General features: G+C 39.3%; 2 protein-coding genes across 5 annotated transcripts in view; one reads left to right on the top strand and one right to left on the bottom strand.

The window, feature by feature from the left end:
- The window catches only part of WDR26 (WD repeat domain 26), a 38329-nt gene extending 26506 nt beyond the window's left edge, over positions 1–11823 (bottom strand). The window contains exons 1-5 of one of the 3 annotated variants that reach the window (XM_064477270.1): positions 11042–11823; positions 9028–9127; positions 8823–8927; positions 3168–3304; positions 704–801 (exon numbers count right to left, since the gene is read on the bottom strand). In XM_064477270.1, coding sequence (XP_064333340.1) covers positions 704–801; positions 3168–3304; positions 8823–8927; positions 9028–9127; positions 11042–11460 — 859 coding nt within the window. In that variant the 5' untranslated portion in view covers positions 11461–11823. The remainder of the gene's footprint in view (positions 1–703; positions 802–3167; positions 3305–8822; positions 8928–9027; positions 9128–11041) is intronic. The other 2 variants (XM_031438443.2, XM_010992677.3) reach the window with 2 other exon arrangements.
- Positions 11824–12045: 222 nt separating this feature from the next.
- Positions 12046–27339, top strand: part of CNIH3 (cornichon family AMPA receptor auxiliary protein 3) — a 207778-nt gene continuing 192484 nt past the window's right edge. For both annotated transcript variants that reach the window (XR_004132156.2, XR_010377167.1), the window contains exon 1: positions 12046–12229. The gene's annotated coding sequence lies outside the window, so the exon portion shown is untranslated. The remainder of the gene's footprint in view (positions 12230–27339) is intronic.

Here is a 27339-nt window from a genome sequence, read left to right as displayed (position 1 = left end):
AAGATGTGGCAAAAATAAACCCCTATTCTAATTTTGAAGTTATATAAAATGTTTGGAGGGAGGGTAAAACAATTTATCTCAAGAAATCTGGGCCATACTGTTGAAATCAACAAAAAACAGCAATACCTCAGAGATATTGTGGGTTCGGTTCCAGACCACCCCAATAAAGTGGACACCGCAATAAAGTGAGTTACACTTTTTTTTTTTGATTTCCCAGTGTACATAAAAGCTGTGTTTACATTACACTGAAGTGTATTAAGTGTGCAACAGCCTTATGTCTTTAAAAAAATGTACAAGCCTTTATTAAAAAATGGAGCATCTGTGAAGCACAATAAGGTGAAGTGCGATAAAACGAGGCCTGCTTCTATCTACAACACTAGTGGCTTAAAGCTGCGGTTTGGGGTTTTTCTCTAACCACAGCACTTTTCCCCCAAAACAGAATCTTAAGGGGAGCATCCCTCCATAAAACAAATGTAAGGAAACTTCTCTGGGAGCAGCAACCTCTCACTGACTCCTGAGGTTAGCTCCTTAGACTCCATGGCAGAATTTGAAGCCTCTGGTTCAAAGGGCCTCTTAATGGATTGCCCCCGAACTCCTATATAACCACTTAATAAGAGTGTGTCTGCACAAGTGTCTTCCTAATTGATTCCTAGTATCTACTTCTAAGAGAAAACACAGAAACATCAAAAATTAAGACTCTTACTCTGAAGTTTATCTAACAGTTTGGATCGGGAAGCCGTTCCTTTGCCTTCCCATTCCGCTTTTGCACGTAGGTCTTCTGCATGGCTACACATCAGATACCTAAAAATACAAAAGAGAAAGCACCAAATATCAAACCCTTTTCTTTGGATTAAACGTAATTGAAAAATACTGATTATATTTTGGATATCTAGTTCAAAGAAATACATATCAAGAAGAAATTTTTACAGTGGACCCAGTTCATTAATATAACCTGGCACCTGGATATAATCACTAAATGGTAATATAATAGCAATAGTGTAATAGATAATATTATTGCCACACTATCTATTAACAATAAATATAAGAATATATTCTATTATGTATCATTATACATATGTAGCTCTTACTGTGTGCCAGGCTCTGTTCTAACTAAGCACTTAGCACATATTACTTCATTTAATGTTCATAAGAATCCTCTATGAAATAAATACTATTATTCTATTTTTATAAATTAGGAAATCAAGGCACAAAAAGCTTAAGTGACTAACTTAGGGTTAAAAGGCAAAGTAAGAAAATGAACCCAGGCATTGTAGCTGTAGAACTTGCTCTTAACCACTATGCTAACTTAACTGCTTCTCAACAGTAAAACAAAACAAAACAAAACAAAACCCCCAAAAACCTTCAAAGATATTTATACTAAGTTAATTAAACAAAAACAACATACCTTCAAGAGTTTATCATAAATACCATTCAAGAAATGGCGTAATTGGATAATCATCCTTGTGTCATCTTGTGAAAGGTATTGAGATCCCAAAGCAGAACATTTGGGAACTGTTTTATTACTCACTATATGTGCTGGAGGAGGAATAAATGCTAAATTCATGGATTCTGGAGAATACATGAGGGCCCCCTGCTGGAAGTATGACCCTGACCTGGTTCTGGCTCTTCTCAGAAGAAGGCTTTAAAAGTAAAAGAAGTGAAGGCATTATTCAAACACGGAGATTAGACCTGGCAAATAACTCTCCTGTTATTTTGTCTGATTCTCTGGTCTTAGACCAATCTGTTCTCATTTGTGAAAAAGGATGTTAGGTAGGGCAGTAAGAATTAAATAAGATGGAGCATATGAAGTACTTGGTCTACAACTGCGTATATAGGCAGAGCTTAACAAATGATGATGTAAGTATCAGAAACCCCTCAGTTAACTTGAGTATCACCTCCTCCTTTTTTTAATTGCATATTGCATTTAGCATCTAAATAATTTAATAGCTTCTTACCCAACAGCAGAACTACTTGTTCTCTTGCCATTTAGTATATAAATAGTGCCTTAACTGATGAGAAGAACTGACTTTTTAATAGTACGAGTTATCAGAATCATAAAACCTTCTAAAAGATGTTGGATATTCCAAAAATTTGGCTTCTAAAGTAACTTCTTGGGAGTAAAATTTATTATTAATTTTACAGAAAAATTATTTACTTTTAAAATTTTGCAGAAGTTACCTATGATTGCTTCTGTTCCCTTTTGAATATACACATTACACCTTAAGGATTCAAATGAATGTCTGTTTATGGGAAGTCATGTGGTATAAGTCAAAGGACACTGGACTGAGAGGAAGAAACTCAGGGCTCTGATGTCAGCTCAACACCTTGTCATCTCTGAGCCATTTCCTTACGTGAACAATACATGTCAAAGTTAAAAGATAAAAATGCAACAATGAGGCTTAAGTTTCTTGTTGGAAGAAGTGGGTAGGTGGCCTTACCATTTACTCAGATGAAAACTAGAGGAGGAACAGGTTTGTGGGGGTGGGGCATGTGGAGGGACAATGGGAATCAAGAATTTTTGTTTTGAACATGTAACTTTGAGATACCTATTAGACGTCCACATGGAGACTGTCAGGTAGGCTATCAGGTATACACATTTGGAGTTTGGATGAGAGGGCAAATTTAAGAGCCACTGGCACACAGATGGTATTGGAAGGCACAGTACAGAATGAGGTAACCTAGAAGTGTGTGTAGACAGAGAACAGAAGGGAAGTCCACAACCAAGGCTTTGGGCACTCTAACATGTAAAGGACTGACATGAGGATAAAATGAGATTCTGCATATGAAATGCTTAGCAAGCACCTGGTACATGATAAGCGTACGTTTAAAAGAAATGTCTGTCTGCATCAATACTCACTGCATAGTGTCTTTATAGAAGATTAATGACAAAGGGCTTTTATAGAAGAGTATGTAATAGCATTTCACTGTCAATACGTATTTTTTCTCCCTTTCACCCACTTAAATATCTATTCTAATATGGAAGGCGTCCTAGGATGACAAAAATAGTTTGTACACACATAAGTGAATTTACCCAGACAAATACTACCCAAGAATTTAGTGATACTCAGATCTTGGAAAAATGTTAAAAGAAATGCAACTCTGGAATGGTAACCTTGTTAAAAATAGCTCCTTCATCAACCTGGAGTCTAAGAATTGAGCTTCCTTACCCACTAAGAACATGAATGCGCTCTGTATTGTATTTCAGTGGCGTCAATTCACAGCGTAGAACTTGAAGTGCCTCCAGGACCTTGCCATCCTCCAGGTATTCCAGGTACTTCTGCTGCAGCAGCAAAAACTTCATCCTCTGACATGACAGAAAGCAGCAGTCAGGGGAAAAAAGTTGATGGATGTTTCAGAAAATGTTTGTGCCTAAACAGAACAGTAGAAACCATTCTACTATGCCCTTTGAAAATAATTTTTATAAAGCTTTAAAATGACTCAAATTATTTTGGTTTAAGAGGGTCACAGCAGATTAAATGTGACCCTATTGCTTAATTTCACAATATAACTGTTTTGAACGAATAATCTCAAATTAGACAAGACCATTACTGACCAAGGCATCGACACAGGAAAATAATTAATTATTAATCCTCAAAACATTTACCTAGAATTTTCCTTCTTGTGTGAAAATTTAGAACTATTCCAAGTAGTCTAAATTTGGTTTTTAAAAAGTCTGACTTATAATGGGCACTGGGGGCAGGGGGAACAGGAGGTTCATGCAACAAGTTTTAAAAAGATGTCAGAAAAAAATAGCTCACGGAGGAATTATTTAAATGCCACAATATGAAAGGACTAACTATACCATGAAAGAAGAACTAAAGCCATGGGGTCAAAGTTACAAAGTGTCAGATTTTGGCTGATCGAAAGAAAGAAGAGCTGTCCAGCAATTGGACTAGAGGCTGCTGTGCAAAGTACTGAAGTTTCTTATGACCAAAGTGGACAAGCATGAGCTTGATGGACTCACTTTCTCTGGGTGGCAATGAAGGGATGTTTAAAATAGACGGTTGAATTCAAAGGTCTTTGTGTATTGGTAACAATTTGATCACTGATGCATCTCACTATAAAGCATAATTATTATCAACTCCTTCCCCCAAAGGACAAACTATTTCCTGATTATTGTGAAGCACTTTCACACTTGGTTTTTTTCTGAAATGTGTTTAGTTTTAATACTGTTTACTCGATTACTTTACTTTTAACTTGAAGGTGATCATCATACTTTCAGCAGCTTTTTGCTAGACAGGAGAGTTTTTACGAATATTAAGTTTGGAATTTCTTTTAAACCTTAAACCTAATTAAAGACCACTGCCTGGAGGGACTCTTTTATCTTATCTGCTACTTGTGGTGCTTGAGCAAGCCAACTGATGCAGGTAGAAAGTTAGTAGATAGGAAATGTTAGTCATGCTTAGAGATTCCAAGGAATATTGTGGTAAAGATCTCAAATCCATTTAAAAGAAAACCCCAAATGACAGCCTTTACTTCTTCAGTAAGGTGCTTACTTTAAAAACATTAAAAATACACTGCTGTCAAAAAATGGTATGCAGAAACCATCATTTATTTATAAAATTAAGAGTACAATGAATTCCTCTACAAGATTTTTCTATTAGGGAGTATTTAGAAGGAAAGCATAACCTACAAGCTTATAAAAATGGTTTCTAAAGAAAGCAAACAAAACAAACTCTTCCATATAAGTTATGCATACATTTAAATACATCTTTTAAAAGATATATTACTTATGTTTGGTAATAATCTAATCTTAAATCTAAAGCTGAAGAATATTAGAAAAAATTTCAAACTATGAGATAAGCTCCTACAACTCTGGAAAAATTACACTTACCAAATTTTACACATAAAGTTAGACTGACTAACGAATGCTTCAGAAATCGGCTACCAAGATTCCCTGAAAACATGTTACCGTACATGTAACTTAACGTTAACCTCTAGATGCCAAATTAAATACTTTGAAGACCATCACATGACAAAAATCAAAAGACAAAAGAGCAAAAAACCCAAAATCTAAGGATCAAAGAATTTAAAAGTTATTCTGGATACTCTCACCATTTTATCTTCTGAAAAAAACTTCCAACTCCTTACGAAATGAAGAGTTCATATATTTCCATTTATTAATATACCTTTAAGAGTTTCATTTTACATAGTGTTTTTGATTCAACCTTGACTATCATTTAGTTGCAGAATTTTTTCACTTAAATGCCATTGGCAGTATGTGTATTTAATTTCTTCACTAAACTTCCTTAGTAAGTGGGAATTTGGGGAAATTCTTTTTTTAGTTCAGGACAAGTCTTTATTTTTCATATATCAATCATTAGGTCCTATGCACACCACCCCCTTTCTCATTCCAATGTGTGTAGGGACAGTGCCCCAATGTTATTTCCCCCTATATTCCCTTCAAGATCTTACTATAACAAGTTACTCTCTTTCTATGGGGCAGAGGCAGGGCAGGAGAGAAGAAGAAGGCAGAGTAAAACTTTGAGAGAAGCCAACATAAACATGTATTTCTGTATATACAGGGAATGCTATAAAAGCAGTGCAAGAACATTTCTCTATGAGTCATTTTACCCAGATTAAGACAAAGAATATCCTCAAATAGATATCAAATCCTGGTAATGTACATGGCAACTAACATGCTGCTGGCCAAGAACAGCTAGAGATTTGGTTGAGAGAGAAAATGTTTATTCTCTTAATAAGCAGTTCAAGTATTTTGACATATACGATAAGATGGAGAAAGACTATATTTTACTTCCCAAAATTTAATGCAGAAAAATATAAATACACTTTCAAGAAAATGAACATTTCACAAATGATGTTAATTGTAAATAATTTACTGAAAAAATTAAAAGAAGCAAGCAAAACTGAAGTTTGCTGAGGTTGGGGCAGGGCATTACTACACTTATTTAAAAGATCACGAGCTTCTTAAACGGAAAAGAAAACAGGTTGAGAAAACAGACTCTCCTTTCTATCTTTCCCCAACTCCTAATTAGACCTCTCTAAGAGATTATTCCTGGTCTCTGATAATTTTTCAGCATCTTTGGGCCCAGTAGTAATTCTCTGTCTCTTTTACTATCTAATAAAAACTTGAAATTGGTAAGTGACTAGGATACTCGAAAGATAGTTTAGTGGTAAATCCTGCCAATGTCCCCCATCCTACCCAGTATCTGGATTGCTTTATCATTTCCTCCCATATAATTACACTGAGCTCAACGTGAAGTTCTGAAACTCAGAAGTTATGATACATAGGAAGTCTGGTTATCAAGGGCAGCCTCCCAGCTAACTTAGTGGCTCTGACTAACGATGGAATAAGGTTATAACCAAGTGATATCAATTAAATCATGACTCAGAGGAAAGGAGAAATGATCCTCCCTATTTAACTTTAAAATATACTGGTAAGTTTTTGTACATCAAGTTAATATTTGAACACTTTTGTTAAGCATATTTCTATTATATTAATGTAAGAATAAAAAAATTTTTAGACGTATAAAAATTTTCTGTTACTGATCTCAAATACCCACCCAAATTCCCCAGACACAGCTAAGCATATTTGAACCTAAACTAAAATATGTTGATTTGTAAGCTCAACTTCCTAAAACCCCAGAACAACTTCTGGTATTCCTAGTATCTGACTAGAAACCATTGAAAAATATTGGCTGGGGGGCAAGGGTGGGAGGGAGAGAAGAGGGGAGTAGATTGGGTCAATAAAAACATTAAGCTCTAAAAAAGTAAATACAATTTTAGTCTAAACTAAGCCAGCAAATGTATCTGGGCATACAATTAAAATAATTGTTTTAAAAAAACCCAAACAGTTGTCTTCTAAGGTATTATTACAAATTTACACTTCCATTAGATTATCTTCTGGAGATGGAGTGGGAGAAGGAGTAAATCTAAACACAATTAGGGGTAAAAATGCTGACCTGAATCTTTAAAAGCATTAATGTTTAAAGTGAGATAAAGCTGGAACCCCTTTTTTTGTATAAATACCTAAACTGTTTGATGGTGTGAGGCTCAGCCAGAGATTTAATCTTCATCTCTTATTAGACCCTAGAATATTCTATAGACTGAACAGGATGTAAAAAGAAAGGATTCCTCCTTATTATCTACAACTACCTTTCTTCAGTTTACACGCTGCTTCTAATGAAGATTTCTAATGAGACAGTTATAATCTAAATCCAATACGGAAGTCTCAAATTACTATGAACAAATAAGGGAAAAATAGGAAGTGAGCCTATTAATTTTTCGTACTAAATTACAGATATAATTGGATAAAGCTTAAAAAAGGGAAATGATCCTCTAAGAAACCACACTTATTTAAAAGTTGTCCATGGGCAAGTTCTTCACTGTCACCAAATAAGCAGTGCTAACTTGTCCAATGGGAAAAGAATCCCAATTCTTATTTTGGCCTTTTAATTGTCTTTATTTTATGGTCACCTTTTATTTGTCAGAGCTAACAATTTATGAAAAACCGCTCAATTAAAAGTACTAGGTATTTGTTTTTTTAAACCCCAAACATACTGATTACGGAAAATCTGGGTACTGGAAAATTTGCAATCCTTTTAAATATAGATGTCTATTTATTTTAACTTCTGTGTTTTCATTTTTAAAATTTACTATAGAATTGATTATTCCATGCGTTAACTTATTATCAGGCATCTGATGCAGTAAGTTAAAATTTTTAGTATTGTATTTACTGAAAACAAACAAAAAATGATAGTCAATTTAAATGAATCCATATTTCTTTATATTGTTTGCACCTTTCATTCACCTGAAGTCCAATCTCTAGGACATTTTTGTATAAAATCATATTAAGAATTTGAAAACTCTTTTGTAATTAAGATTTTTAAAACCCCCCTAAACACAGAAACAGGAGGCTCCAGTAGGTTTATAGACAGAGGCAGAAAGATTAATGTTTGACCCAATTAAAAAAAAAATCAAAATGTAACAACCATTTACTAATATTTAACAAACAGCTGGTTTCCCTACTTCACTTCCTATTCGCCTTCTTTCCCTCCCCCACTAGACAGGAAACTGCTTTTGACAACAAATGAATCAGCTAGAAGTTAAAAAGCCAGCAGCAGCCCAGCAGCTGATTCTTCATGGTTTCCAATCACAAGGACTTAGAAAAAACTTATCCCCTCCTCTCTCTCACCAACAACTACTGAAGAATTAAAGCCTAGTAGTATAAAAGATTCATTAAGACTTATGAAAGAGGCTAACAGGTTAAACTACTAAACTGATCTTGTCAGGGAAGTAAGCAGAGCCCAATGGTTAAATTTGCATACAAATCCTCCACCAGAGTGATAACAGACTATGCAAACTTTGACACTACTGTCAATTCACACAACTGGAATGCAAGAATGGAAAATGGTGAGCACCCAATGGACTTGGTCTGAATTAATTATACTTTCCAAAGATTTAAAAAAAGATAATGTGTCAACTACTTAAGGCTATATGAATATACACACACTCAAATACATTTTCTTTACCAGCACATTCACTATTTTAAATAATATTCAAGTATAATTTATCCTTGATTCTATAAATATAAAACTCTTATTAACAGTACTGAAAGCATAAAGATCTTTCAGTATAATTCAGCAGATGCTTAATTTATACACTAGGTTCAAATGACACATTTACTAAACATGATTTTTAAAATATTAAACTCATTTTAAAATACTAACACTCATCCTAGCTTACAAATTTAATTATTTGAAAGTTAAGGCCTTATTTTTTATAAGAGGCAGAAGCCTAGAGTTATCAATAACCTACTAAAATAAGCATAAATGTGAAACTAAGAACAAAAGTGTATTTACCACAATTATTCCCAACAACGTTTGAGAGATTTCAAGTGCGCCTCTTACCACAATAGCATGAGGAGAATGCACTAAAGGCTTTAGTTCATTCAGGTCATTTTCTGCCTGCAAAAATTGGTATAAGAGAAAAACAGAAATGTCACAAAATGCACATCAAATATATAATTTTAGCAGCAGTTACACAGCTCTATATGCCCTACTTTACCTTATCCCAGTCTCCTTCCATGACATGATTTCGGAATTTGGTAGCAGAAGGATGTTCTAAACGACATCCTGACTCTTGCATGAGGAGATCAACAGTCTGGCTGCAGGAGAGATACAGTGTAAAAAAGACCTGACCAACTTCAGGGTTTACTCTTCCAAATAAACTACGGCCTATGAAAACAGTTGCAAAACTTCTTAAGCTAACCTCATGATGAAGAAAAAAGAAATGAATAGCTTTGATGTGCTTGGCTAAACAAACTTGATTTTTAAACTGCCATCTACATTTATAGCTAGTCAAGTTAAAAACCTTCTTGAAACCAGAATCAAAATAAATTGTTCCTACTTTTACCATTTAACGCCTTTAATGAAGTATAAAATTTCTAAAAACGTGTTTTTTAACCAACCGGTTAAAAAAAATGAAAAACTAGGATCTACATACTAACCACTTTACTACGTTTGGAAAGATAAAAATTTTAGTTGTTAGTCTTGTTAGTTCCATACAAGACGATGGAGATGACCTGTTTTAGGTAAGAGCCTTATATCCAGGTATTATGTTTGCAAAGAAATTCTAAGAGGTCAAACTTTAAAATTGAAATAAATCCAGCACCAAAAATCATTCCCTTTCTCTCTATACTAAAAATAGCAAATTTACTATGGTGTAGGTTCCAAACAGTCACGAGTTATTTCCTCCTGCTGCTGTCAGCTTGCTTCTTGTCTCAGTAATATGTTCTGTTAGCATTTACAAAATCTGTTTTCATACTAATCCTTTTTCTTAGGGAATGAAGTGAAATCTTCCTTTGGTGTATTTCTTTTAGAGCATAAAAGATTCACCAAATGTGGTTTCTTCCATCAGATATTTTGATATCTAAGAATCTTTATGAGTCTTACATATTTGTTTACGTTTCAATGCTTTCTTATGCAGCTCCATTTATTTTTCAGCAAAAAACAGTGCAATAATCTGCCTGAGAATCAAAATATTTATGTCACTTTTAAAAAGTGCTCTTTCTCTCTCTCTCCCCAGAACAAATCTATAAATCCAAAAATACACAGGCAAGCCTAAGGGCTTATTTTAATCTATGCTTTGAAGCTGGAAACTGACTGTTGCATGTTGTTCCCTAGTCTTATTCTGTCTGGTTCTGCTTCATCCTCCACTGGGCTCCACTGCACTCCCACCAATCCCACCTTCCACCCCCTTGGTTTTTCTTTGTGTGTATACAAAACGGGGGTTTGAGGCCAAGATCGTCTACCTTCACCCTAGTTCAGGTATACAAGGCCATCCAAATTGTATGTGAAAATAAATGATTCACCAGATCAGATGTCTCTTTTTCAGAGGCAATCAACTTCGTAGTATTACACTGGTATCTCAGGCAAGTTAGTGGTAGGCCTCTGGTACACACAGAAGGGCCTTTAAATGACATCAACATGGTATCTTACTTCATTATTCCCATCAGATTTATTCAGCAGCCTCCTTCCAAATTATCCCAGTCCCTCAGTTCCCATAAACACTTGTAAGTGATTGTCCTTCCTGATTGGTAGTTTGCCTGGGTTGTCGGTCATGGTTGGGGGTTGGGAGGTGTCCCACAAAGATGCCTCTGAGATACACTTGAAAAACAAATCCTCCAAGGTTCATTATTTCCACCAGCTCTAATCCACCCCTCCCCCAACACATACAGAGACACACTCCCGCATCTGTCTTTATTGACAGACAAGCTCTTAAAGGTGTGTGGGGAGGGGTGAATCTTTTGGATTCTACGACCCCTCCCCAACCCCCAACGGCCTGTCTCCTCTCACAATTTGTCAGACTGATTGATTTTCCCTTATTTCCCTTCAGGTCAGCTCCTCCTCCCTGGGCGGCCTGTCTGAGCTGCGTCCTCCTGTGTCCTGGGCCCTGCGGCCCAGCAGTAATTCTCTCTCTGCCTGAGCTCTTTCCAGCACCCCCCACCCCCGCCACCTCCTTCCCCGCCAGCTTCCGTCCCTCTGTCCGTCCACACCAGCTGCCTGTAAGGGATACTTACTTGAGCCCTAAGCCATTCAAGTGCTGTCCTATTAGCCTAATGACATCCTCATCTGACTGGGAGAGCCGCTTCTTCTTCTTGAGGCTGCTGCCCAGTTCTGGGGTGGCCAAGGAAGAGGAGGCGGCGGTGGTGGCGGAGGCAGCTGCGACCGTGGCAGAGGCTGCGGCGGCGGCCCCGCCGGGGACCCCGTTATTGACATTCAGGCTGTTGCTATTGTTGCTGGCGGCGGAGGGGGCGGAAGGCAGGAGCCCATTGGCGTGGGCCAGGTCCCCCGCGGACGACGACGACGAGGGGGACGACTCCCCGTTCTGAGCCGACAGGCAGGCGAGTTCCTGGGTCTGTCCCTGGCCCCCGCCGCCCCCTCCTCCTCCACCGCCGCCGCCGCCGCCTCCTCCTCCTCCTGCCCCGTTGGCCTGCATGATGCTGCCGCTGACCAGGCTGTGGCTGCTACTTCGGTGGGGGACGGCAGCGGCGGCGGAAGGGGCAGCAGCCGGGGGGAGTCCCACCACTACCACCACGGAGGAGGAGGAGGAGGAGGACGACGACGACGACGAGGACGAGGACGACGAGGACGGAGGGGAGAGGCCTGCTCTGCCTGCCGAAGCCCCGGGCTCTCCTGCTCCCTCCGCCGCCGAGGCTCGGGGTTTCTTCCGCGGGGGCGGGGAGGCTCCGCCGGTGTCCGAGTCGGAGGAGGAGGAAGCGGAGGCCAGAGTTTCCTCGCCGAGAGAGGCCGTGGTGGGAAGCCGGTGGGGCGAGGCGGGGGAGGGGAGGCGGGGGCCGGGGAGAGGGTCGGGGTGAGGGGGGGCGGGGGAGGCGGGGAGGGGGTCAGGGTAAGGGGGTGAGAGGAGGGGGAGGCGGAGGGAAAAGAGGAGGAGGGGGAGAAGGAGGATCCGGGCCCTTTCCCCCCCCCCTCCCGGAGGCAGCTCGGAAGCGCGGCCCGGGGGTCGGGCCGGGGGGCGCCGCGGGGCGGCTGCGGGGGCGCGGGGCCCGCCGCTGGGCTGAGCCCCGGCGGTGGCGGCGGCGGCGGCGGCGGGCGGCAGCGGAGGCAGCTGCCGCCTCTGTCCTCGGGTCCGCTCCGCTCTGCTCCCTGGTGTGTTGATTCTTCCCCCAGCTGCTGCCTAATGGAGTCCAGGCGCTCGCGTCACAGGAAATGCCTATACTGCCCTCCTCACTCACTTCCGGTGGCAGGTATGGAACCTATAGGGGGCCTGTCACCCGGCACGTGCGCCGGGGGCAGGCCGGGCCGTGGGGGAGGGAGGCCGGCGGGCCGGCGGGGCCGACCCCGACCCCGACCCCGACCCGACTCGACCCACCCGGAGCCCGGGCCTGGCGGGCTCGGCCTCGCTCCCAGCGCCCTGGCGGGGCTGCCTCGGCGAGGAGTAAGTTTGTAAGCGCCCTCCGAGGCCCGGCGTGCACAGGAGGGCCGCGATCGTGGGCGCGAGTGTGTGCGTCTGTGCCTCAGTGTGACCTAGAAACGTCGGGCGTGCGGAGGGACCGCAGATCCTCCATCGTCGGTGAAGATGGGCTCGAGCAGGTGGCGAGGTTTTGTAACGAGAACTTCCAGGCACTGGGCGGCGGCAGGCACTGTCGGCTCACTTAATGGTAACCAGGATTGACCAGTTCTTCATTTGAGTGTGGAAAACTCGAATTTCCACAGCCAGGTGCCACACGCAATTGTTGTGCCCGGGCCGTCCCGGGAGGTTTGAGATGATGAGAATCTGTGCTCCACCCGGGAAGGTGGAATAATGGATGACAGCAATATCTGATGGGGGCAAGAAGTCACCAAAAGGCTAGGGGTGTAGAGAGGCGGGGAGGGACTTAGCTGAGGGGCTTTCACTCTTTTTTTAGCTCTTGCCCAGCATCTCCTTTTTCCTCCAGTTTCCTCTTGAGTCACTGCCCGGTTTAGACAGCAGTAATATAGACGAAGTAGTTGTCTCCAAAACATGCATATTAAGGAGAATTAAGACTAAACTTGAGATCCAGGTTTGAAATTTTTAGGTGAAATGTGAGCTTCGGTGTCACTGTCACTTACCCATTTATGTGGATGTAGAAATTCAGCAACAAAGAGCTGGGCTGAATCTTGATCATTGGTGAATAGTCTCCATTATCCCAAACAATTATTCACATGTGTGTGGTTGGTAACCTATACACCTGATCTGTACAAACATTTTCTCAGAAATTTAAAATACCTTTCTCTAAAGTAGTTTCCCCATGAGAAAAAGCATAGACTCAACTAATGCATCTTATAGCTCTGAAATTTGCAATATTAATAACTCAAGGTAACTTTGAGGCCGTTGGTTACATTTCAGATTTAGAGAAATAATTTTAAAAAATGCTTATGAGAAATTATTAAAGAATCCTGAACTCTATTGATCCTCAGACTGGAGGAAGGGAGAAGAAGACCAATGCAAGATCTGACAGAGATTTAGCTTTTAGTCTCATCTCTTAAATATGCTTCCAAGTGGAGGTATAATTGCAAGGTGACTCACAGTTGATGTTTTTATGCATCAGAGACAAACCTGAGTTCCAACTAAGGTTCATAGGGCACTGCCACTGTATCCAGCAGAGCCTGAATTACTAGATAGTAAACACTTCAGAGATCCTTGTTTGTATATTAACTTTAGACAACCTTATTATTAAAAGCATTGTTATTGTTTATATAAAATTAAATTTTGCAGAGTCATTTATAATAATGCATTAGACCCATAGCAGTATTGAGGACAAGCTTCTGAATAAAGTCTATTGCTTTCATAAAGGAAACAATTACTTAGTGGTAGCTACAGACAAGGCTCACACTTCATTAACAAAAATAAAGGATACAAGGAAAAAGAAACTGAACTCAATTGGTGTCTAAACTCAATATGTATATCCCAGCTTTTCTATTTTTAATGAGCCCAAGACTGCTCTCATTAGAATTCTGAATTTATGAAGTCCATGTGCGCACACATTTTTCTCTAAACTAAAATACAGCTGAAGACTCTGTTGTCTGAACTCTGGGTGTTTTTAGAGCTAGATTTCAAGTCCATGTGCAGATGTATAATTCTGAAATACCACTCTGTACATGCTCAGAAACCTTCAGTAATATCGTATTCACACTCAGAAACCTTCAGTAATACCATATTACCTGCAGGATACAATCCAGAATCTTATCTTGCTTGCCACAGACTGACCTCAGTCTTTCTTTTTGACTTTGTCTCTTACTGCTCCCTTTATGAACCTTTCATTACTGTCCCCAAAATATGCTGGACTCACTTCTGAGTCCATTCACACCCTTCCACCTTCTCTCCATGCCTCTGATGCTGTCCAATTCTGTCCGTCTTTCAAGACTCGGCTCTCTTCCCACCTCCTCAGGAGAGCCTTTCTGCCTTGCAGCCTCCTAGCTCTCCTGTGAGTATCACTTATTTAGGCTTCCAGTTTGAAGGCTGCTTGTAATGTTTTTTTTAAACTGACTAAGACCCCTTCTTCAAGTCATCAGAGAGGAGCCTTTCTAGACCTCTGTTCCCCTGATTTACTTTCCCCTTTCCCCTTCCTCCTGGAAAAGACTGAGATAGATTTAGGAATAAAGATCCATGCTGTCTTCTAGGGAAAAAAATTGAATGTATATTTAGGTATTTGATTCATTTAACTTCGTTTCTGTGCTATTTTAACAGGTCTTTATATGACCAGCCCTGTGCTAGGTCCAAGTAAGAGGTAACTTATTGTCCTAGATATATTCAAGCAAAGGCTTTCAGATAGATCACCCTCGGTCAGGGATGTTACAGAGTAGATGGTTGAACTAATTGATGGCTAAGGACTTTCCAACTACAAGATGTCTGTGAATTATGTACATATGAGACTCCCAATGTGTATAAATTCTTTGAGTCAGCATCTGTGTATTGTTCATCTAAGCCAGTATTTTTCAGATTGTGGGTCCTAATCCATCTGTGAGTCAAGAGATCAGTGTATTGGTCATGATTACAATTTAAAAATAATGAAATGGGAAAGTAAAAAAGCATAGAAAATATCCAAGTCAGTCATCCATAGGAAGGATCATTCTTATTTTGTGAAGGTTTTGTTTCAATGACAGATAACATAGGTTTGCTTTTACAAAGCAAATACATTTCTTCTGTAGGCCATTCTCGAAAAAGTTTGCAAAACACTCATTTAGGCCAGTCCTGACTGACAGAAAGGCAACTCGAGAAATAGGTGTTAGATATCTGAATGACAGATTACTAGTTCTGTCCAAGGCAGTGCCTCAGCTGTAAAAATGAAAAGCTACTAGATTTAAAAAGCTGAGATAGTATGGGTGTTTATAATAAAACATAACGCCAATTTTCACAGAATTTGTAAAACTAGAAGAGATTGTTATTCTTCTGTCAGCGTTTAAGTTTGGTGTCTCAACCTGGTACTTAGCAACATCACTATTACTCAATTTATTAAATTTCCATTAGAAGAGATAGTTTTCAGGCTCTCACGCATCCCTGCAGGGGGATATATTTACATCTCTAGCGTTTCTTTGTTTGGGGGGGGCGGTCCTCAAACTGGCAAGCTGGACTTGTTAGACTTGGGTGGGCTTGGGAGAATTCGGGAAGGAGCACTGTTCTTGGAGTCAGAGCGCTTAATCGGCTGATTGACCTTGGGCAAGTCATTTAACTTCGCTGTCCTGCAGTCATTTCATGAATGAAGTGGGGATAATGGCACTGGCCTACCTGCCTCAGAGAATTGATCTGTGAGTCAAATGAGATATCAAATATAAAAAAAATTTGGAAAAACTATCTTGAAAGCTTTCTAAATGTAACTTCAATTCTCCATCATTTCAAAAAAGGTTTGAAGCAACTAAGTGCAAAGATATGATGATTTAAATTATGAACATGTCTGAGCTGTGGACTCTTAATCACTTTTTAACCCCAACTCTGCCACTCAGCTGTGTTCGTGTGCACTTCTGGGCAGACAGCTCTGAATATCGTGCTTCATGTTGGGCTTCCGTGAGCCAGGAGTTTCTAATACCTGTGTAACAGAGTGAAGGGCACAGTCACCTGGCAAAGTTACTCTTGCCTGCAGGTCTCTCCAGGGCTTGCTTATTTTTCCCCTTCTACAAACATTCCACTCATGCCACAAGCATCCAGCATCCTCCTGTAAGTGGGGTAGGGGTGGGACACCCCATGGATCTAAGTGCAGGGCAGGAGCCTTCACACTCGGAAGTGATGAGGAAGAATATTCACCGTCTTCTCAGCTGAATACAGTCCTTTTCTCAGGTGCCATCTCAGGCTGTGCCTGAGACCCATTTGGTACAAATAACAGGGTCTCAGGAAATTTTCTGAAGGGACTGAAATAAACCAAGAGAACTAGGTTGTTCTTTTCCCACCACACAGCCGGGATAGACTGCTTGTTCTCACTGCACTGACTATAACAAAATGCATGTAACACTAAGACGTGTGCACAGAGACATTCACTGTGCGTGCAGAGATAGTCACTGAAGCGTTGTTAAGAGCAGAAACAATGTGGTTATCACCATGTGCTGATACGGAAATAATATCAAGATATATTAAGTAAAAAATGCCTGTAACAAAACAGTGTGCATAATACGCATTTTGGTTAATAAATGAACATATATGCATACATTATTCTTTCTGGTAGGAGAGAAAAGCATAAAACAGTGGTTTACCTTTAGGTGGAAGGACTACGGTGCTGAGGAGGGAGATTCCAATTTTTTCTGTTTGATACTTTTTTGCATTTCCTAACTATGTGTAAGTATTTCTTTAAAGTGTCAGTAGGGGTTATTTGAATTTTGCTTTTTTGGTGTGTTAATAAGTCATGTTTTTAAAGCATTCATGTTTTTAGAAATACACTCAAACTATCAAAATATTCATGGGAATTTACTCATAATAAAAACATGCCATGTAAAGCAGTGTTGTGTTTAGTTGATGACATTAAATATATTTGCTTTTAAAACATCTCCTTTGCATTACCTGGACTTCCCATGTTCTCAGATGCTAACTCTGCATATATACACCGCCATCTCTCATTTAGTTAAATTCATCAGGGGAATAAAGGGCAAAAAGACATTCCTATTTATTAATTTTGAAAAATAGATAAATAATTAATAGTCCCTGGAGTCCGTGTACAGTGGACAGCAGGCCCTTGGGGCAGTCTTCCTTCTTCTCAGGTTCATATATACATTCATCCTTCCAGACTATGATAATAGTAAATAATAGTGGCAAAACAATTACGATTGTTAAAAGAAACATTCTAATTATTACAAGAAACTATATTTTCTGAATATGTATACACAGCCCATTTAGAAGTAATGGTCTGATGACTAAACTACAAATTAAAAAATGTAAAGACTGTAGCAGGTGATTATTCATAAAGTTTGAAAAACTGAAAGAATCTCTGAACTTCTTCAATTTTATTTTAAAATTGTGCTCTCTAGTAACTATACTAAATGTATAGACAAATGTGACACATTATAATAGCCTAAATCTAAGGGGAAAAAAAGCTGAATGAGCTCATGAATGCCAGTCAGTAACAAGAAAATAGCAAAACCATAGCTCTTAGCTTCTTTCTGTGGCTTGTGGAGCGGTCCTCGGCTAAATCAGGACCAACAGAGTTTTAGATCTTGCTGGTTCCTTTAATACTAATGGGGTTGTATCTTTACATAAGAGCAGCCTTTCTTTATACATTTCTGAAATAAAAGTATAAGCGCTTTCTGCTACATCTCTGACCCTTTATTTCAGAATACCTTTTCCTCTATCCCTAAATGATAGACAAATGTTATGAACATAGAAATAGATGTGTTTGTAAGGCTTAGCCACAGAGTTTCAACAGCACTTCTCTTTTCATTTTGTTTCCTGGTGTCCACTCTCCATTCTTATCCTTTCCTGTGATGGCACATGTCCACGACAGGGCTTCCGTAATAATCAAAAATACTAAAAGCTAACACCAGGCATTGTTTGAAGTGATTTACACACATTGTATTATTTTAACTTCATCAACCTTATGAGCTATATGCTCTTACTACCCCCATTTTACAGGTGATAAACTGACACAGAAAACCTGAGGTCACAGAGCTGGTGTGTGGGAGAGCTGGGTGCACAGGCTTCAGAGCTGTGTGCTCAATCTCTGCACTTGTCAGAGATGGCTGGTATTAGTCTGAAAAGTACCCATTGTTTAAATGCTTACGGGCCAAAAGAAGAAATAGAGCAAGTCCTGTAAATTAATGTCTGAACTTTGCCCTTTTTGTGTACATGAAATCTTGGTCCTTCACCTGTAAAGCCCCCATTATCTCAGCCTAATTAGTTGTAGGTAAATGAGCCCATGAGGGTCAGTAAAATGTTTTCCTTCCTTCAGAAGCTACCACAGGGAGTGCCAGCAAGTTCCTTATCAAAGATACAGTTCATTTCTCCAAGGAGTCCTTGTTGAAACGCAACATTTTGCCTAGGAGGGATAGCACACTAAACTAGGTGTAACCTGGAGATTCATCAGTTTAGCTGACTTCACCTTAAAAAGGTGAGTGAGGGCCAGAAGGAATGAATAATTTAATTTCCCTTTGAAGTGGGAAAGCTCCAAACCCAGAGGGCTTGGAGACACATTAAGTCCGGAGGCCGTAACCAGCTTGTTTTGCAACTGCTTGTACCTGTCTAATGAGGGTTTTTCAACGGTGTAAGCCTCTCCTCGTTTAGGATACCGGAATAAGAAAGAGCCAGCCTTGATTTACGCAGGAATTCATACTTGATTGCTTTACTCCATTAGCAGCTCCAGCCAGGTCAGCTGTAGAGGAAGACAGACAACTGAGACGAGGCAAGGCTGTATAGTTTAGTATCCGGGATAGGACAGGAAGGGCCAGCTCAGGGAGGTTACAGGAGCTTCTGTTGAGAGTCTGATCTTTCCTAGAGGGCAGCTAGATTGCTTGGAGACCTTGCAGTGGCATGTACCCCCAAAGAATATGGGTAAATGATTGCTCTGTCATATCCGCGTCCCCAGTAAAACTGCTTTTTTTTAACTGCTTCTCTTGAGAGTAGGCACACTATGTCTCCTAGGCCGGTCATTGTGCAGATGTGGTAGGGGTCCTCCTCTGTTTCAGATACTCTGCTTGATAATGAAGGAGTGGCCCAGATTACTTCTTGAGGTCCCCGTAGTCTAAGGGTTCAGTGTTTCAGGTTTCCGTCATCACTGCATATTATTTGATTAGGTTGGGGATGGGTAGGAGAGAGGAGTCATAAATAGTTCCAAAGCATAAAACCTTGGCTATGTCATAGCTTTAAAAAAGACTTTATTATTATACACAAAGGTAGAGAGAATTGTACAGCGATTCCCATGTGTCCACCACCCAGCTACAACAGCTAGCAACTCATTTGTTCTTGTTCTATCCATCCTCCTCCTTCTGATTATTTTGCAGCAAATCCAAGGCAATATTTTATTTATAATATATGTATTTATAATTCAGTATGTAGCTCTAAAAGGTAACTCTTTTTGAAAACATTGCCACTATGCCATTATCACACCTAAAAAATCTAATAATGTCTAGGTTATCATCATATGTGTAGTTAGTGTTCAAATTTCCCTGTCTCGCAAATTCTTTTTAACAGTTGTCTCATATGAAGCAAGAGCCTAAAAAGGTCCACACATTGCATTTGGCTGATAGATTTCTAAAGTCTCACTTTTTGGGGAAAGCATTTTTACTGAAATATAGTACATAGTGAGTGTAATATAGTATATAGTGTATAGTAAAGGATATAAAGTTTTGTATTAAGCACAAATCCTTAAGTGTACAACTCAGTAAAGTCTTTCCTGTGAAGTCACCACCCACGTCATGAAATAGAACTGTATCAGGACCCCAGTAGTACCTTACTGTAGATTTAATTTGTATTTCTCTCATGACTAATGTTAATTCCTTTCTAAATATTTTTTTGAGCCATTTGTGTATTCTCTTTTATGAAGTGCCTTTTTAAAGTCTTTCACTCCTCCCTTTAAAAATTGTTTCCTCTTATTGATTTGTGGAATTCTTTATATATTCTGAATATGAGTCCTTTGTTGAATATATGTACTGCGAATTTCTTCTCCCACTGTGTGGTTTGCCCTCACTCTCTTAATGAGCAGAAGTTCTTAATGAAATCCACTTCATCAACTGTTCCCGTTATGGTTTGTGCTTTTCGTGTTCTACTTTAGCAGTCATGTCCTCAAGGGCATGATGATATTCTCATAAGTTACCCTCCGGAAATTTTAATGTTTTACTTTTCCAAATTATGCCTATACGCTTTCTAGAATTCAGTTTCGTGTTGGGGCATGAGTTAGGAGTCAAGGTTAATGTGTTCTTCCATGTGAATATCCAGATGATCCCGCACCATTTTGAAAGGACGACCCTTTTCCCGCTGTCCTGCAGTGTTATCATTGTCATAAATTATAGAGAACTGGACATGTGTGGGTCTGTTTCTAAACTCTCTTTGTTCTATTGGTCTATTTGTTTATCTTTATGCCTGCCTCGATACAAGTTTGTGCTAGTACCTTGCTGACTTAATTGCTATAATTTTATAATAAGTTTTGCCGTTTGGGAGTGTAAATCTAATCAATTCTGTTTTTCTTCTTCAAGATTGTCTTGGAAATTCTTGGCCTGTTGTGTTTCATAGAAAAAAATAGAATCATCTTGTCAGTTTACACAAAAAAAAAGTTGCTGGGATTTTGGCTGGAATTAAAATCTATAGATCAATTTGGAGAGAAAATGATATACATAGTATTGAATCTTTGTATCTAGGAATATGGCATGTTTCTCCATTGATATAGGTTGTCTTTAATTTTTCTTAGAAGTTTTTTTTAATTTTATGGGTAGATCTTGCACATCTTCTATTAGATTTATTCCTATGTATTGGATTGTTAAAAAATTAAAATAAAGATTTAAAAAATTCTATAGTGCTTTACAATTTGCAAAAGTTTAAAACACATGATTTTATATAATCCCATATTAACCCCCTTTTAAAATTCCTCACTCCTATGTTGCCTCTCCCTATTCCTTTTCCCCAGTTGTCACTGCTAATTTGTTCTATGTGTGAGTCTGTTTCTTTTTTGTTTTATTCACTAATTTGTTGTATTTTTAGATTCTGCATATAAGGGATGCCATACAGTATTTGTCTTTCTCTGTCTGACTTATTTCACTTAGCATAATGCCGTTCAAGTCCATCCATGTTGTTGCAAATGGCAAAATTTCATTCTTTTTATGACTGAGTAGTATTCCATTGTATATACATACCACAACTTCTTTATCCTTTATCCATTGATGGACACTTATGTTGTTTCCATATTTTGGCTATTGTGAATAATGCTGCAATGAACATAGGGGTGCATATATCTTTTTTTAAATTGAGGTACAGTTGATTTACAATATTATATTAGTTTCAGATGTAAAACATAGTGGTACCAAATTTTTATAGATTATACTCCATTTATAGTTAGTATAAAATTATTGGCTATATTCCCTGTGCTGTACAATACATTCTTATAGCTTGTTTATTTCATACATAGTAGTTTGTACCTCTTAATCCCTTAGCCCTGCCTTGCCCCTTCCACCTTCCCTCTCCTCGCTGGTAACCATTAGTTTGTTCTTTATATCTGAGACTATTTCTTTTTTGTTATATTCACTAGTTTTTTTTATTTTTTAGATTCCACATATAAGTTATACATTATTTGTCTTTTTCTGACTTATTTCTCTAAGCATAATACCCTCCCTTTCCATCCATGTTGTTGCAAATGGCAAAATTTCATTTTTTCTTATGGCTGAGTAGTATTTCATTGTATATATGTGTGTGTGTGTGTGTGTGTGCGTGTGTATGTGTGTATATATATATATATATATATATATATATATATATATATATATGCCACATCTTTATCCATTCATCTGTTGATGGATACTTTAAAAAAAATTTAAATAGCCATAGAGATAATTTATTACCATAAAATCTGATATGTATGTAAACATCTACCCACATAAAAAATAACACACACTGAGGTGGGGATAAAGAGTGAGCTGGGAGGAATCTGCCATAGCCTCCATCTCCCTAATGACTGCAGACTTTATCCAGCTCTGTGTTGTTGATGGACACTTAGTTTGCTTCCATATCTTGGCTCTTGTAAATGCTGCTATGAACATTGGTGTGCCTGTATCTTTTTTTGTGTATATGTATATTTTATTGAAGTATAGTTTACAATGTTGTGTCAATTTCTGGTGTACAGCATAATGTTTCAGTCATACATATACATACATGTATTTGTTTTCATATTCTTTCTACCACAAGTTACAAGATACTGAATATAGTTCCTTGTGCTATACAGTATGAACTTGTTGTTTATTGGATTTTATGAGAATCCTCCTGTATTTCGAAGCGAGAGACACTCTGCCAGAGTTCAGTAGGTGTTTTGTGCAATTCAGTGGGTCTGTAGATGTAATTCTTGATGTATTTGTGGGAGAGGGTGAGCTGTGAATCTCTCTACTCCGCCATCTTGGCACCTCCCTGCCTGTATCTTTTTGAATGAATGCTTTTGCTTTCTTTGGATATATACCCAGAAGTGGAATTGCTGGATCATACAGTAGTTCTGTTTTTATTGTTTTGAGATACTTTCATACTGTCTTCACAGTGGCTGTACCAATTTATATTCCCACCGACAGCACACAGGGGTTCCCTTTTCTCCACATCCTTGCCAACACCTGTTATTTGTTGTCTTTTTGATAACAGCCATCCTAGCAGGTATGAGGTGATAGCTCATTGTGGTTTTGATTTGCATTTCCTTGATGATTAGTGATGTCGAGCATCTTTTCATGTGTCTGTTGGCCATCTGTGTGTCTTCTTTGGAAAAATGTCTGTTCAGTTTGCCCATTTTTAATTGGATGGTTTATTTATTTATTTATTTATTTATTTATTTGTTTGTTTGTTATTGAATTGTGTGAGTTCTTTATATACTTTTGATGTTAATGCCTTGTTGGACATATCACTTGTAAATATCTTTTCTTATTCATTAGATTGCCTTTTCATTTTTTTTTTATGGTTTCCTTTGGTGTGCAAAGGCCTTTTAGTCTGATTAGGTCAAATTTGTTTATTTTTGCTTTTGTTTCCCTTACTTAAGGAGACAGATCCAAATAAATATTGCTAAGACTGATGTCCAAAAGCATACTGCCTGTGTTTTCTTCTAGGAATTTTATGATTTCAGGTCTTACATTCAAGTCTTTAATCCATTTTGAGTTAATGTTTGTGTATGGTATGAGATAGTGGTCTAGTTTCACGCTTTTGCTTGTGGCTGTCCAGTTTTCCAAACACCATTTATTGAAGAGACTGTCCTTTCTCCAGTGTATGTTCTTTGCTACTTTGTTGTAAATTCATTGTCCATTTATGTGTGGGTTGATTTCTGGGCTGTCAATTCTGTTCCATGTATTGGGTGTTTTTGATGCTAATATTAATGGTATCATATTTAAAATTTGATTTTCCTCCCTGTTCTAATGTTAAGACTATTGACAGGTACTTCATTATCAAAGATAAATTAAAAGTCCATATCAGAAAGATTCTTTAGTCTTTTTTTTTTTTTGAAAATCAAGAAGGTTTTTTTTTTTTATCTTTTGGAACCTAATTTATTTTATTTTATTTTTTAACAATATAACATTTTTTATTGATTTATAGTCATTTTACAATGTTGTGTCAAATTCCAGCGTAGAGCACAATTTTTCAGTTATACATGAGATTCTTTAGTCTTTAAAAAAATTTTTTTGTGTGTTTTTTTTGGGAGAGGGGAAGTAATTAGGTTTGTTTGTTTGTTTGTTTATTTATTTTAAGGGAGATACTGGAGATTCAACCCAGGACCTTGTGCATGCTAAGCGTGCACTCTACCACTGAGCTATATCCCCCCCTCCTGATTCTCTAGTCTTGAATTTAATATGTTTTCCAGTTTATATTTGTTTTCTACTTATAAATAATTTAACAATATGGCTGGATTTTTATTTGGTTAAAGAATTTAAATTCTTTAAATACTTTCTTTGGAAGCTTTAAGTACTTCCTTTGGAAGAATCAAGAAGACGGTGGCTCCAGAAGTCTATTTAGGTGAGAACAAAGGATTCTCTTGGGAAGAACTCATCCCAAGGGAGTGGGAGCCAGGCTGGACCCACTTGACCCTGTAACAAAGCTCCGCCCCCAGGGAGGGAGACCATGTGGTGTCTGTCACTCATGTGTCTTCTGGCCTGGGTGCCCATGGACTCATGTCTCAGTCTTTTGACGTGCGGAGGGAGGGCTGTAAGTGAAAAATGGAAAGAACATTTTTACTGGTAATTTCAGAAAACACCAGGCATATGCTGTACTGCTTTGTGACCCCTTTGATGTCATATTACAAAAAGAAGGCATTGTCCCTTACCTTGTAACAGAACTCCTGTAGCTTTGGCACTTTATGGCAGGACCTACCAGAGGCTTCCCTAGTGCCAGTAGGTAGTAGGAGTAGGAATAATAGCTTACCTGTATTGAGTGCTTGTTACGTGCTAGGTACTATTTTAAGTACTTTATAAATATTAACTCATTTAATCATCACAATACCTCCTGAGGTAAATTAGATAATATTATTCCTATTTTACAAGGGTGGAAACTGGGGCACAGGGAGGCTAGATAACTTGCCTTAGGTCACACAGCTAGTACATGGTAAAGCCAGCATTCAAACTCAAGCTGGCAGGTACCAGCGCCCAATCTCCTAACATCGTATGGGCTCTCAGGTGGCAGCAGCAGATGGGGGCTAGGGTAGGAGAAAAGGAATAAGCTGGGGATCCTTGCAGGGTGTCTGGCCAGAGAGCTGACTTTACTTGCTTTTCAGCACCTGTGAGCTTTCCCTTGAGGACTGTGAGCAGTATCTTGTGGTGGGGGTGAGGGCTGCTTTAGAGGGGTCTGGGGGCTAAATTAGCAATTAAAATCAAGAGAAGTGAAGCACAGATGAGGTAATCATAATTTGATCTTTAGGTCAGATTCATAGACTTAAGAAACACTGCATCAATTTGTTTTTCAATTCTATCACCTTAAAATTTCCTTGGAGTAAGTGGAATCGTGACTTCTGGTCTGTTCTTTCTCTGAGGTGACAGGCACATCTATATTTAGACCAATAGTCATGCTTCTGTGGTGATGGATCAGTGTGTGCCTCCAAAAATGGCCGTGCAACGAAATAGTAACACGCGTGTCTTTGTGAACTGATAAATCATTGACACTGTAGATTTGATGCACACACAGCAGAGGGACTTCTATACAAATCTACTTGTTAAGCAGGTAAACGAGCCTCTGTGCTAGGACCATAGATAGCCACTTGGGCAAGTGTCCATGAGCTCATGTAAGCAAGACTCAGATTCAGACACATCACAAATAGAATGAATTTAGGGCTTCCTGAGCCTAAAGCAGGAGAACCATTTATTTTGACGACACAAACCACAACCTGGGGTTTTCTTTAACCCTATCCTTTCACCTCCCATATTTTGTGTGTCACCAAGCTCTATTGATTCTGCCCTTTTAATTGCTTTCACATCTGTCTCCTCTCTTCCTCCTCCACTGCCACTAATAGTTGAGGTCCTTGACATTTTTTTCACCTGTATTGGGCAATAACCTCCTGAATGCTTTGTTCTTTTCTCTGATGCGTTGTCTTCACTGCCATCAAAAACTACCTTTATAAAGCATAAAACCATCATGTTACTTCCCTACTCAAAATTATCTCAATGGCTCCCATTGCCCAGAGGGTTAAAGTCTAACATCCAGAGACTGGTGTACGAGGTTCCTTAAGAACTGACTCCGGCCTCTCTTCCGAGGCCCCGTCTCCCTCATCTTGTCACCTGTGATACCAGCCATCCCAGACCTCCTGGGGCTCCTGGAAGCCACCATCTGTTTTCAGATTTGCTGTCTCTGTTGTGATGTTTCTCAGTAGGATGCCTTCCCTGCACCACCCTTCTCACCTTTGCCCTCTTGGCCAACTCTTAACTTTCCTTGTAGATTGTCCTCGTGCTCAACTTTGGCGGAAGGCATGGAACACCTCTATAAGCAGTTCTTTCACCATATTGCGCTGTATACGTGTCTGTCTGTGGAGTCCTCGATGGAGGATTTCATTCTTCATCTAGTCCCAGTGCACCATAGATGCTTCCATTCGTCCAACCATCCATCGTTCTTTCGACTAATATCTGTTGAGCACTTGCTATGTGCAAGGCACTGTTCTCATTGCTGGAAATATGCAGTGAAAAAAACACAAAATCCTTATCTCCATGGAGCTTTTATACTAGTGAGAGAAGACAGGCAATAAAGAAATAAACAGGAAATAAATCAGTGAGTATGGAGGGCTAGGCAGAGAATTAAAGTAGGGTCACGTGACATAGAATACATGGGTCTATACTTTGTGTTGAATCATCAGAGAGGGCCTCTCCAAGGGGCACCCTGGAGGTAGAGGTCTGAATGAACTACCTTGTGAAGATCAGAGTAAAGAACGTTCCAGGAAGAGGGAACAGATAATACAAAGGCCTTAGGGTAAGAACAAACTGACTTAGAATAAACACTGGTTACCTAAATTAAGTGGGGCAGTAGGGGGCTCAGTGAATAAAGTGTCTCTAGGAGGCAGAATTGAAGAGAGAGGTCGTAACTGGTTTGAGAGTCAAAGGTAATTCATTCTTTAAAACACACTAGATGCTCATTGGCAGCTGCTAATAGCAAAATGAAAAGGCCCTGTTGTTCACAACTGATGCACTTAGGAATGTAAGTGCCGAATACCCCTCCCCACTTCACTTGGAGCCAAGCATCTGTGTCAAGATGGCCTGTGTGAGGGAGCTGCCCAGTTGTAATTCACTTGGCTTTCTCTTCTTTGGGCCTTCAGTTCTCCCAGGCCACACAGTTAATATAACCGCAAGAATGTGAACACTTTTATTTGCTCTGAAATGGGCCTATTTTAAAAAGTTTACAGGGGGGAATGGCCTTTAATTTACCCATCCCTCATTATTTTCCAGCTTAATATATATATATATTTTAAATTCCCTTCCTGTGCTAAAAAAAAAAAGGTGCCATATCTGAAAATCTGGGTGCTTTAGTGCAGGGTGAGCCGTGTGCTCATGTACACACGTGGGCCGCTGCCGAGGGTTATGTAACAAAAGCTGTTCTGAGTACAGTTGGCTCATGCAGAAGGCCCTGATGTGGCAACAACAAATCTCATCACAGGTAGGCTGAGCATGAACTTGAAAAAGCAGTCATGGCTCATGGCAGCCTGTGGGCCCGCTTTGTTTTCCAACAAGAAACATTCCCTTGAAACTCTGGGTTGGGTTCAAAAGACCCAAGAGAGTTCTG

The sequence above is a fragment of the Camelus dromedarius genome, chromosome 21 (genome assembly GCF_036321535.1).
Source record: "Camelus dromedarius isolate mCamDro1 chromosome 21, mCamDro1.pat, whole genome shotgun sequence".
Lineage (NCBI taxonomy): Eukaryota > Metazoa > Chordata > Mammalia > Artiodactyla > Camelidae > Camelus > Camelus dromedarius.
The sequence above is the reverse complement of the archived record's forward strand: the minus strand, read 5'-3'. Positions and strand labels throughout refer to the sequence as shown.